Source organism: Thermobia domestica, chromosome 1 (genome assembly GCF_964235325.1).
Source record: "Thermobia domestica chromosome 1, izTheDome1.hap1.1, whole genome shotgun sequence".
In the NCBI taxonomy this organism is placed as follows: Eukaryota; Metazoa; Arthropoda; class Insecta; order Zygentoma; family Lepismatidae; genus Thermobia; species Thermobia domestica.
In genome coordinates, this window is record NC_137454.1 from 307,262,359 (window position 1) to 307,275,760 (window position 13,402).

Sequence of the window (13,402 nt, forward strand, 5' to 3'; positions counted from 1 at the left end):
GTCCTGACATTGCCCCTTCGAATTATTACCTGTTTCGATCCATGGCACACTTCCTGAAATCAAGATGCTTCACCAACCAACAGGAGAGGGAAATAGCAATGACTGACGTCTTTAGATCCAAGAACAAGACGTAGAATCGAGGCACTGGCAGGAAGTGGCTGCAGACTGTCCAACAATAGGGCTATACTTTGAATGTTAACCTGATTTCATTATAATGTAATAAATACAGATATGTTGTGTACCAGAATATTGTAGGTATTCATGTAACACGTTTTTTATTATTATTATTATTATTATTATTATTATTATTATTAAATGGTAGAGAAATAGAATATACTCATTGGATCATAATTTGCCGCTTCTGCTTTATGGCTAATGATATTGAAGATAATCATCTAAAATTCGTTGCTTAACGATATTGAATACTTGTGTTATTGCTCTTTTATATGTTATTGATTTATACAAGGAGTTATTTTTCTTTTTGTAATGAATTGGAGTTTTACTCATTTCTTTTGCAATTATATTTAAATGTCCCTAGTTTCAATGTTTAATTATAAAATTTAACGTAAGTAATATTATATTTATATATAATACAAGCTAATTTGGAAGCAGCAAGGGACATTTAACTAGACTTGCAAATGTTATCTATAAAATCGTATTAAAATTTCAGTGCATTTTAAGGGAAAAAAATTCTCCATATAAATCAATGGGCTAAAGAATTCAGAAATCCCTATTTCCGGATTATTTTTTCCCTGTCGTAACTTAAGAGCATCATTGTCGTAAGTATCCTGCTATGATTGGCAGAATCACTGTCAATTTTGGTATAATTATGTTAGAATTAATACCACTTTTGTTTCTTGCCTTCTATTGTAACGTAGCACAGATTTTAATTAGTATTTTTTTTTTCTTTTCTTGTAGTCCGGAAAGTGTGAAGAATCGGAATGACATTTTCTATCTTCTACCTGAAAGATCGTGTGTTCCAGATAGCCCAGTATGGTACTCAACAATGCATCTGCCCAGAGAAGCTTTGTCAAAAGCATTACACAGGATAAAAATGGTGAAGGAAATTAATGTTGCATTATTGACAAGTTAATGATCGTACTCCTACTTGTATTAATAAGTGGGACCAAATCATTTGGAAATATAGTGTCAAGTGAAGGAAAAATAGTGACTTCAAATGAAGAAGACATTTAATGCAAACAAAAACTTTAAAAGTGTGGATAAAGGTTTATTATTGGCAGCCAGAACTTTCCACTTAACTGAAACTAAGTTAGACTTCACGTGTACACTTCATAAAATAAAAGCACATGAATAATTTCCTTGTTTATCATGTGCAATAAACGTGAATTGTTTTTTGTACATAGTTAAAAAGAACGTTTTTTTAAAAGTACACTTGTAGTTTGGTAGTCAAGTAATTCATTTCAAAAACAGTGAAGTCCCGTCGTCATTGAACGCATTTACTTTGTGAACGTCCTCTTACACGCTGATTATTTTAGTGACAGTAATAAAGAAAATATAGTGTGCTTAGATGTCCCATGTTAAATATGGATGTTTGTAATCATTAAGTATGATACTTTGTGTATTTTATTCTCAACAAATACATTTTGTTTTCTTAGCACCATCAATAAGTGTAGAAATGTTCAGATTAGTTTGGAAAACCTGTTCAACTGTTTCCTAGTCAACATTAACTCTTAATTCATGTTAATTTTTTTTCTCATGTGTAACAGGAAGTCAGTGAAGGTTATTAATTATATTTGTATGGTATGTTAGATAAAGAACTCTGGAAATTGTATGGTCAGTTAAACAGACATAAGGGACATTCCGTAATTAAAAACGTTACAATGAAGTAACGAATTCGCAGAGAAGTAAAATATACAAATATACGCGGTGTGTGTGTGTGTGTTTCTTTCTTCTTTGTGAAGGAAAATTGAGTTGTATGAAATACTGAATTTTTCAGTGGAGGTAGCATCAGTTTTTCATGCTTCCAATAACATTTTTTTTTTTTCATTTAACTCTTTTTGTTAATTTTAATCCTATTTGTAGTCGTAGATGCTGGTAACTGGTAATACGAATGTAACGTATTCTATATAGTTTTCACACACCGCATTGAAGGATATTAGAAGAAATCAAAGACAAAAGAAAGAAAAGAAAAACCATACGACGCGACAGCAGTATATTGGACGAATATTGATCAGCGACAACGCAGTCAGAGATACTGTTGCTATTATAGATAAGATGATGGAAAATGTACTGTTGTCAGATGATCGGATAAGTAACGTTATGGTAAAAATATAGGAATGGAAGATACGGTCACTAAAAATTGAAGTATTAAAATAGAACAGAATTTATTCTTAAGGACAATAGTTCGATAGTACAAATAGTAAGTCTCAGTGTTTTAAGAAAGGGAAGAGAAGTATTAGACGAGGATCCGAAACAAATATTACTTAAAACTGACAATTTTTTATGTCCCTTTACAAGCAGTTGCCAGTTACACTGACTCATGCACTACTGCCTGCTCTGTACTAGTGTATGTTCATAGAAAGTTATTCTTTAAAAATAATAATAATAAAATAACCTCTACAGTTACTTTCAAAGAGTGGGTTCTTTCTAATAACTTCTTTCCCTAGTAATGAATGGGCTGATTTCAGTACAGTTTTCATTTCAAGCGCTGTATTTAATAAGTCAATTCATAAACTTAAAGGAATTCCATTAGAAGAAATCTACTTTTGAAGACAATAAAATCCATTGGTGTAGTACAACTTGTAAAAGATTTTATTTTATGTGTATAGTTACATACGCTGGTGGAAATGCATTAAAGAACACACAGTAGGAATTCACGAATCTGACCCAAAGCTCATGAATCCCTGGCAGTAAGGTACTGTCTCACCATGTCGCACATGTGCTCATAGGAATTACGTCTGAGGCTTAGCGTTCCAGTGTATGAGGCATGTACTGGGTCCGGAAGTATGCTGCGTTATCCTAATATTTGGAAACGTGCGTTATCTTGCTGGAAAGTGGGGTCTTGCGAAGAATAGGCACGTCAGAGTATGTAATTGACAACGTCACGAATGTACGACGCGCCAGTCATACATCCCGGTAGGAAGACCAGAGCCAGATGTGTAGTTCATTGCGCTTACAATGTTAACTGTGAATCTTCTTGCAAGGCCAGCACCGCCTGCAACAATTGGAAATGGGCGTACTGGAGGAATGGGGAAATGTCCCATAGGCTTGCATCGACAATCTGATTCAATTCATAGCATATAGATGTGCAGCAGTTGTAGCTGTTTGAGAAGAGCAACACATTAAAGGTATGTTGTGCAAATGTCCATTTCTGTCATGTTACTTTAATGTCTTCGTATGAGTTTTTCGTGTGTAAATGACTCGTACAGTTCGTGTTGACGAGTCAATGCAAGTGTATTGCATTGATCGCAGCAGTAAACCCAACAACCAAACACATCAGCAATTTTGATTTTCCTCGGTCATGTTGCGTTTTCTGGCTTGCTCCCGTAAATGTTTTGACCAAGTGTATTTGTCCAGAACTAGGCTGATTTCTTTTTGAAACAAATCATATATGTATTAGAAATGAACCGAACTTTTATAGGAATCTTTATTACATATCAAGTATGTTTTACAAAACAACTACATTGAATAATGGCTTTCGACAACGACACACTTCTTGAAGGAACATAGCACTTGTCAAAGCAGTCCTGCACGCCATTTTTTGTCGCTACTTCAGATATTTCAGAGCGCGTCGGATACGTCTTGACTTCGTGGTCTGTAGTGAATCCCCTGCCTTTGAGCAAATATTCGATCTTAGAAAAAGGTGGTAATCAGCTGGAGCTAATATCCATTCAATATGGAGGCTGCGAAAGTACAGACATAGTGGGCTTTTGATGATTCATTCAGCTTGAACTGTCGGTGTGCGGGATAGTGTCGTTATGGAGATTCCATTCTGGTCGCCAGTTTGACCTCCAGGAATCAATTCAAAATGCAACAATCCCTTAATTTCGAAGAACACTTCTATCATAACCTTTCCTTTTGATCTGACTATACAAAACCGTTTTTGTCGTGAGGAGGGTAATCTTCATGCTGATGTATGACATTTGGATTGTGAGTAGTAGGGAAGATTTTAATCTTGATCGGTTCTTTATTAACCAATGCACGCTCTTCTCATTGTTCATCGATTAACTTTCTGGGAACAATGCGTTCTTCAAATCATGGTGGAAGATAGTGTACACACTTATGAAATATTTCTAACACGTTTGTTAAGTTATCTATCTATTATGTGGTCTCGTCAGACCACTTCATTAATTCTGGTAATAATTTCTTCAGTTCTTGCCAATGTAAGTCCTAGATGTGAATTGTTTTCAGTGAACCTCTGCCATTCGTAAATTTTACTTTTTAAATAAGAAGTAATGGTAACTATTGAAATACTGGATGTATGAAATACCAGTTTCTAGTATTTCAACCAACTAAGTGAATGGCACCCAACCCGTGCCCTATAAGTTAATGACAACATACAGCTTCTAGATTACATTATTCTGAATCGTCTCCACCTCTATTTATTGTCCTAGGGTTTCCTATCAACACTGAATAACGCTCAACTCTTATCTACAACACACAAATATCAATTCAATAACAAGAGGATACATACTGATTCACAATCCTCTAATCTTTCAAAGCTCTCTCCGCTGGTCTAGCGATTAGCACATGTGCCTGTGGTGCACATGGTCCCAGTTCGATTCCCGATGAGAGCGTAAAAAATTTAATTTCACAACCATTCATTTACGTTTATTATCCATCTCCTTCAGCCTAAAGGGCATAGCTGTGGGACGTTAAACTAAAAGATTTCATTTCATTTTTTCTATTCCCCCCCCCCCAAAAAAAATCATCACTATAATTATTTCGACTCAATATTCAACTTAACCACAGAATACTGAATACAGTCCACTCCAACCGGTAAAGTATGTCCCTAATTCATATTTTCCGCGCAATAATTAATAAGTGCAAGGTAAGCCGTAAGTCTTGCAATATTTTGCACTGCACTCGCTACTTTTGAAGGGTCATCTCGTTATACCAACAGTTTGCCTTAATAATATCGGAAATCATCTTGATAACTGAACTATCTGCTAGATTAGTTATATCGCATAACTAACTCCTCATCACACCCGCAGGACATTGTGACAGCCAAGATATGCTTCCGGGTTAGTGCACTTCCGGATACTCAGGCTCAAAACATTGGCAGAATTTGTATAATTTTTTCATATGCTTTGCATCTGATGGAAAAGCTGAGTAAGAGGGTTAATAATAATGTCTACAGTCCATTTAATATAACTTGTCCTTTCTGACTATTTGGTTTCCTCTGTTTTTTCCTTCCTGCACGTGGTCATAACAATCAGGCAAGAAGAACCGTTTCTATGGCAACAGCTCAACCAGCCAGTTATAGTGGCTCATTTCTCTTGCTCTGCAATGGTAAAACATTCCACCCTTTCCGCACGTTGCTAATTTAAATGTAAACAAATGCACATTGTTTTACTCGAATGTCAATTTGAGTAGTGGACCTGCTGGTTATTGAGAGCATTCTTTTTTAGTTCTCTTTTGTGTAATTTAATTTCATAGAACAGATTTATTTGCAGTGAATAATTTCGTGTTTCAATACCCGACGCAAAAGCTGGCAACACAGAATTGAGCACCATGTGCGCGCAGCGAGCCGTCAGAAAGGGCAAGTAGTATCAATTTCAGTATAATTGCTAGGTACATATATTGGACTGGAGATAAAGAGACGATGGACTAGTAAGCATGTTTAGATAGATAATATTTACTTAGACAAATATTTTGAAAGGTGTTGGAAGGAATTAAAAGGTTTTCTTTCTTTCTTTATAAAGATGAAATGCCATATTTCCAAGGATATAAAGTATTCCCAACCAACTACATTTATGGACATATAATATGGTAAACTGTCGGAATGTAATACCACCAGTTTTCGGGAAAATGAAAATCTTAACAATATGGGTTTTAAAAAGGAAAAACAAATGGAAGCTATAACAGGGTGTTTATCGGTCACGAAAGTCATGAAAAAGTCGCGATATCAGAAAACGGTCAAGAAAGTCAAGAAATTTACCTTATGGATCATTTTTTTTTTTTTCCATCTGTACAAATGTAAGTATAGACTGGAAAATTTTGTTCTATAAAACGTCAAAATTCATCACTAAAAATGTCTATGGTCGGCTTTAGACGCTACCAAATCGCAAGCAAAGCACGCTTCTATCGCATGCATGAAAATTCGGCCCAATTCGCACCCAAATTCGCTCTTGAGAATGTTACTAAATTTTATGGTTTGGGAAAGAAAAGGTCACGAAATTTTATTTTGGAATTTTAGTAGACACCTTGTAAGCTGCCGACAAAAGATAAGTAAAATTAGGCATTCTAGCTGGAAAACTGAATTAGAAAACGTTCAAAAATAAATAAATCAACTATGAGCTTCACCTATATACGCAGGTTTGTGCTCTCCAAGATCTGGCTAATGGATTCTATAGAAGAAATATTGGAAGAGGTTTCAAAATAAAATAATTTAAAAAAATATAATCTCTTCAGTTGTAGATAAAGTTTAGAAATAATATGAATTTTCGGATAGTATGTCGATGTTTTGCATTACTTTTCATTTTTGCTTTAGAAAGATTATTATTTATGGGTTGATGTGCTATCACGTAGCTTTTTAAAAAATTCTAATTCATAAGTATTGTGTCTTCTCTTCCTTCCTTCAATTTACGTTGATATTTACTTAAAGACGCTAAAATACAATTTCGTAATCGGAAGACTTAAGGACGAAACATCTGCATTTAGAAGTTAGTGAGATATATGTTCATTTATCTATTTATTTTGATAGATGGCTTCCGAGATTCACGAGAGATGTCAAGGTGCTCAAGGTGCAATCAGTAATGGGATTGCAAAATTGTGTGAGAAGTTATGTTTGAACAAATACTACCATCTTTTCCTCCCGTTGTATTTCATGAATTATCGAATAAGCACTCACTTGCAATTTCCTTTAGCTTACAGAACATGACCCTAAGACAAGAGGTTTATTATTATTATTATTATTATTATTAGGTTAAATGTTAATTTCCAGCACCAAGAGTGTATGATTCGTGGATCCACCGAGGAAGGAACCCAGGACTCATGCGAATGACCGTTGTGGGGTCTGTAGATTTTTGTTAACCGTTTTCTTGTTATCTTTATTCCCCAAATATTTTTAATCATTCACTTCTATTTATCAATCATCTGTCTGCTTTACCATAAAGAGCATAATCGCGACATTTTATTATAATTTTGAATAACTCAGAAGGAAGAAAAACAATTATTACTAACCCGGAATGTACTTGTACCTGAACCCACAAAGTGGGGGTGATGTATATATTTCCCGAAAGCTTAAGTCAAGGTAAGATCAAAACCGGTTACCAAAATTGTGGAGGTCTCGTGCATTCTCCTTGGGGGCAGAACTTCATTCATTTTTATTCAAATCTTTAAGCGTGTCAATAAAGTTCGTTGCAACCCCAAAAAATCAGAAACGATGAGACAGATATGAAAACAGAAAAACATGTCCTTCATCATTTCAAAAGTACAACGTATCAAAGTAAAATAAATTGTCCCAGACGGGGTCCTACTCAAAATTTTTAAATGAGAAAGTGGTTCAAGTTGAGTATCGTATGAAAGCTGATGTTAACTTAAAGAAGACGAAATAAATCTCCGCTCTTGATGATAAGTCTGTGCAATATGGCGGTGGGTCAAAATTTCAACACAACCGTCATTGGAAAATCTATGTCCACTCATATTAATCTGAGACAGCTGAAAAATATTATATATATATATATATATATATATATATATATATATATATATATATATATATATATATATCTTACCCTGACCCAAGCTTTCAGGAAATATATACATCACTCCCACTTTGTGGATTCAGGTTCAAGTACATCACTAGTAATATTTAGACAACAGAATAGATCTGCAACAGTCGTTTTAAATTTGCTTATATATGACGTAGAAACGGGCTTTTACAATCCGAGACAAAAAATTAAGCACAATAGTGTACCTGTAAAATCATCGGAGAAACAGGGTGCATAAAAAGTGGAAGAATTGGCAAATGTGGTCGAAAAATAAATCCTCGCCTAGACAGAACAGTGCACTGCGACGGTTGTCTTGCAGACAGGTTTGAGCCATCAGCAAATCTTGCTAGATGTTGGAGGGGAAACAGCTGGTGTCGACGTTTGTCCACGAACAATGAGAAACAGTTTAAAATCAATGGATTTGCGTTTACATAGAGCTGTCAGAAAGCCATATCTTACACCAGAACAACGTAAAAGGTTCGTAGAGTGGGCCAAAACTCTCAAGGATTAGACAAGTGACCAGTGGCGCAAAGTTCTGTTTAGTGATGAGACAAAAATAGCCATTTATGGCAATAATTCACGCGCTAGAGTTTATCGCATGACTGGTGAAGCACTTAATTCTGCGTTGACTGTAAAAACTTCCAGGTACTCTACCAGTGTATGATTTGAGGATGTTTTTCTTCTAGTGGAATTTGTAAAATTTACATTTGTGATGGTGTTGGTAATGCACAAAGTTATATTCTTGAAACGACAATAATACCTGCGGGTGAGATTTATTCGACGGTGGTTCCTTTATTTTTCAAGATGTTTTTGCCCTCTGTCATCGTGCAAGGGTTATAAACGATTATGTTGTCCTTACGTCATGTTACCCAACTTCCTTGGCCTAGTAATTCGTCCGACTTAAACTTAATTAAGAATATATCGAGTGTTTTAAAGGCTAAGGTTCGTGCAAGACATCCTATAACGAGAGCTGAGTTAATTCAAGCAATAAGCTACGTCTGGCAACACTGCATTTCAATAGAGACAACAAAACTTAGTAAACTCCATGCCACAACAATTCAGACACATTACTAAGCTTGGACATCCAATCAAGTATTAGCTTGAACCAAAATCAATTGAGTACGCTTCACGTCCTACTCTTATCCTCAACTTGTTCAAACTGAGTAGCTCCCAGGTTTTGTTAACCTGGTTGCCAGGTTGATCCTCATGATTGGTCGAGGGTAGTCGTAGGATCGAGCCGAAGGCACGTGAGACCCCATCTGCTTTATTACTCAAACTCGGTACATAGGAAATCACATAGTTATTCAACAAATACACAAAATGCGCAATAGATAAAAGATAAAACACACTACAAACTTTGCGTTGAAAGCAGTATACTACTGCCATATTGTCACTATAAATATGAACCTTTCTAGGATATGCACATAAAGCTGCTACAAGAAATTCAGTTACAAAAATTGGAAACTGGTAGATTGGTCCACTGAAAAATTACATTGTCATGAAAATCTACAACCGCAAGCGAAGTGGGTGTAGCGTCAACATGGTAATGAAGATCACAAATAGTTTCGGCCCAAATAGGTTGCGGTTGAGATTGCACATATAACAGTATAGAACATACAAAGTGAATAAATTTTCTATGTAATATAGCAAATGCTATAAGATAAGTTAAATTGGTAACTGGGGCGCACCCAGGGGTGTAGCCAAGGGGGGCCCGGCCCCCCCAAATGGTTTCCTGCCCCCCCCCAAATAACCAGCTTTTAAAACATCATAGTAAAATTATCTCGCTTCATTCATTTAAAAGTAACAAAGTTTATTGACAATTAATAATTTATGGTAAAATAGTATGGAGAAATATTGTTTTTCCATACCGATCGAAAAATAGTATAGTATCTCTTCCTTATACCGATCGAAAAATAGGATACTTTTTTGTGACAGCAGATTACACAATTTACTGCGATTTATATTTGACAGGTTGAAGACAAACGTTTTAACAGGGTACTACAAATACAGCCATAAAACAAAGATACTAAACTGATTTGTAAGTACAGTATATGCTTTAACAAGTGTTTTAAAAGAGACAGAGGATGGAAAATTTGGTGAGAAACAATGCTTTTATTCAATTTGGATTTCATTCACTCTCTTTTATTTTTACTCAGTGTAATAAAATAATTACCGTATGTTTTGTTTTAGTCACGAATAATAAATAAATATTTTTGTGAGGAAAACATAAAGAAATTAAGTGAAATTTCAAAGAAAATCAATCTTATGTAGATAGGTTCTGTATACAAGGTCTTAAATTAAAATATAAAGGTAACAAAGAAAAGTTTTGTTGCTTTTTCATCCACCACCTTCCAACATCAATATGTCACCTAACCTGGAAGATCAAAAATAGTCCCCATCAGCATCGACGACCTTCTGAAAATGTTCTGGAAGGCCATGCAATCCATCGCGGTAGAACTTGGTGGGCCGTGAAACGAAGAAAGTATCAGGTGCATTTTGGAGTTTTACTAGGGATTTGAACTGGCGTCCTCTAAGGTGATTGTCCAAAGAACGGAGCAGGTGATAATCGAACGGTGCAATACCCGGGGAATATAGTGGTTGCAATATTGTTTCCCATCCAAGGCGGAAAATGGTGTCCTGAGTCATCCTACCCACGTGGGACTTAGCGTTGTCCCGTAAACGAGGACCCATTTGCAGTTTAGAAGTGATGGCTCCAGAGTTTTGAGTTTTTGTTGAGCACAGCTCAACTGCTGACAGTACACAGTTGCATTGGTACTCTGACCAGCTGGTAGCAGTTCCCGATGCACGATGCACCAAACACACCTTCTTCTGGTACAGTGCTGGTTTCTGCTGTTTTGAAATCGGTTCATGGGATGCTAACCAATGATGACAGCGCCGTGGAGCTTCGTATAGGACACACTTTTTATCACATGTCAACGCCCTGTCCAGAAATGGCTCCGAAACAGTAAATAAACACAGGCGACTGCCGCGTTGCCTTCTGGCCCGGAGTCAAAATATGAAAGAACCATCGACCCAACTTGTAGTGCTTCACAAGTTGATGGATGTGCTGCCTAATGGTTTCACCACATACTGAATTGTAGTCCCAGTTCCTCTTTGTACATGTGTTAGTCTTCTGGCACGTGGTGTTTTCGGGTGTTTGTCGTCGTTCTTAAACTTGTTAAACCATCGCGGCAATGTCCGCGTCTTCATGACACCCTCACCAAAGGCCTGGCATATCTTCTGTCCCGCTACAGCGGCGTTTGATCTCCATTTGAACTCGTTCAGCATACATGCTCTTATGACGCTCTGTAGATGTCCCATGTTCCCTCTGTCTTTACGCAAGTTCACGGTGTATCTGAATTGCCACAACCAGGTAGTATGTTGGATATACCCACACCAACAACTGACGTTCGCCTTATCTCCACTAGCATTCAACTCACAGTGTGAGTTCCAATTGAACACAGACCTCCACGAAAAGGAACAGAACTTTCTTGGTTACCTTTATAGTTATGCACAAAAGTATAGCGTTTGGTCCCGGGCAGTAGTTCTTGATTAAACATAATAAAAAGTATCTTGAATATAATTTATGGATAATAATAATAATAATAATAATAATAATAATAATAATAATAAAAAGAAGAAGAAGCTAAAATAGTGTTTTAGTCTTCCAGAAGGAAACCAAAATTTTCCTTTCTTTCAGGCCTCAAAAACACTAGCAGCAACACATTTTTTTTGGCTTTGTACATTGTAGCTGCCCCCCCCCCTCAAAAACGACGGCTCCCCCTACACAAACCTGCTGGCTACACCCCTGGGCGCACCAAACAATGTATCCGACTAAAACTTGTCTTGCCCGTCGAGAATGAAATAAAAGAGACATTGGACAAGATTGAATAATTCGCAAATATCGGTCATCAATAGAAAAGGTATTGTCTTCAAGGTCCACCCAAATAAAGTAGACGCTTGGTGGGATACAAAACGGACTTATTCAGGTTAATAACCCATGTGAGTTGTGAAAGGATCTCTAGGGCTTGGTTAAGACTGTCGGGATCTCCGATTAGCAAAATATCATCGTAGTAAACAAGAAACTGAACCAAATGAGAAATGTGATGGCGAAGCTCTAGTGACGAAACGTTGCATAATCAAAGGGCTAAGAGCCCAACCCATGGGAAGACGCGTAAAGCGGAATGTTCTCTGCCCGCACTTCACTCCGAAAAATCTGCGAGTGTATAAGCTGAGTGAGACGTTGTAAAATCCTTGCGAAAGATCCAACTTAAGGAGAAAGGAAGATGGAGTCGCAAGTTTGGCAATATCGTGAATTGTAGGCAAAGTAACATGAGATACCTGTTTGTAGTAAGGGTCCACTCAGAACAGTCATAGATCACTCTGACACTGTCACTTTTGGGAATGCAGAAGATAGGGAAAGAATTCACTATGAGGGAGGATTCCTCGATAATACCTACTTTCTCCATTTGTTCCAGGACAACCACGTATGAAAACTGTGCGATGAATGGCACGGGTTGCCTGAGTCGGAAGAATATGTGTCACCTCTGGAGCACAACAAAACGTGCCAGGTACGTCAAAGGAAATATGTGAAGGCACACAATACGTTGAGCACTAAAAAACGCTTTGTTGGATTCACCCTCTTTGCGCACTGAGGAAGTATCACTAGCACTATCACTGTCACTAGATCGGGGACGGTCCTCGTCATCTGAAGTATGTGGGGTATCTTGACGTGGCATGCCGCTGAATTGCTGGATGAGGTCACGCCAAAAGTCCCAATCATCGGGTAGGTAAAACCAGGCTTCCTGGTTAGCCAGTTGGTTCACCGCATCAAGGTTGCGTTCCTGGGCTAGATACAAAAAGAGAACTCTGGGATCTGGGAGCCATCTCATCCTCCGGTTGGAGGTCTAAGTCGACAATAAGCTGGGCCAACGGGTCTGGGAGTTGCCAAGGCTGGTCGGGAATATCCACCAAAGGGTTAGCTGAAGCACCTTCTGCTGGAAGGGGGGTTCAAAAATCCACAAAAGGGAGATCTTCATTGTTTCTCGGGCTTGACTGCAGCCTGTGTCGTCTTCTTAGACGATGACGACGTAGAGGTCGAGGAGCGAAAGGGCTGCGGCGGTAGGTTAACGGTAAGTCCAGGGATTGAAGCAACTGTGGCGTTAGCAGCGGCGACACGCCAGTTATATTGGAGGGCAATACACAGGAGACGGATGCGTTCCACAAGGAAGGCTTTGTCCTCTTCTGATATTTGTTCAATAAAAGCGAAAGAAATATGTATGTGACGTAGTTCTGTAGCGTCTCGTCGAGCGACCGTAGGATCGTTAAGACGAGATAGTAAATACACCATGGCTGCGTCCACATCAAAGGATGCACCGTAATTGCGAGGCGGCGGCTGTTGTTGATTTTGGGAAAGACTCAATGTGCCTGGTGAGGACCCGAAGGGACTCAACCAGGGCTGCACTGGGGTCAGGGGTCTCCGATCTATCTCTATCCTGCATCTTTCG

The 13,402-nt window shown here is 37.7% G+C and overlaps 1 protein-coding gene across 1 annotated transcript in view; it reads left to right on the forward strand.

Moving 5' to 3' along the window:
- Positions 1–5,168, forward strand: part of woc (zinc finger protein without children) — a 98,848-nt gene extending 93,680 nt beyond the window's left edge. Inside the window, exon 22 of the mRNA XM_081727230.1 lies at positions 919–5,168. Within this exon, the coding sequence (XP_081583356.1) occupies positions 919–1,093 (175 nt within the window). The 3' untranslated portion in view covers positions 1,094–5,168. The remainder of the gene's footprint in view (positions 1–918) is intronic.
- Positions 5,169–13,402: the final 8,234 nt, after the last annotated feature.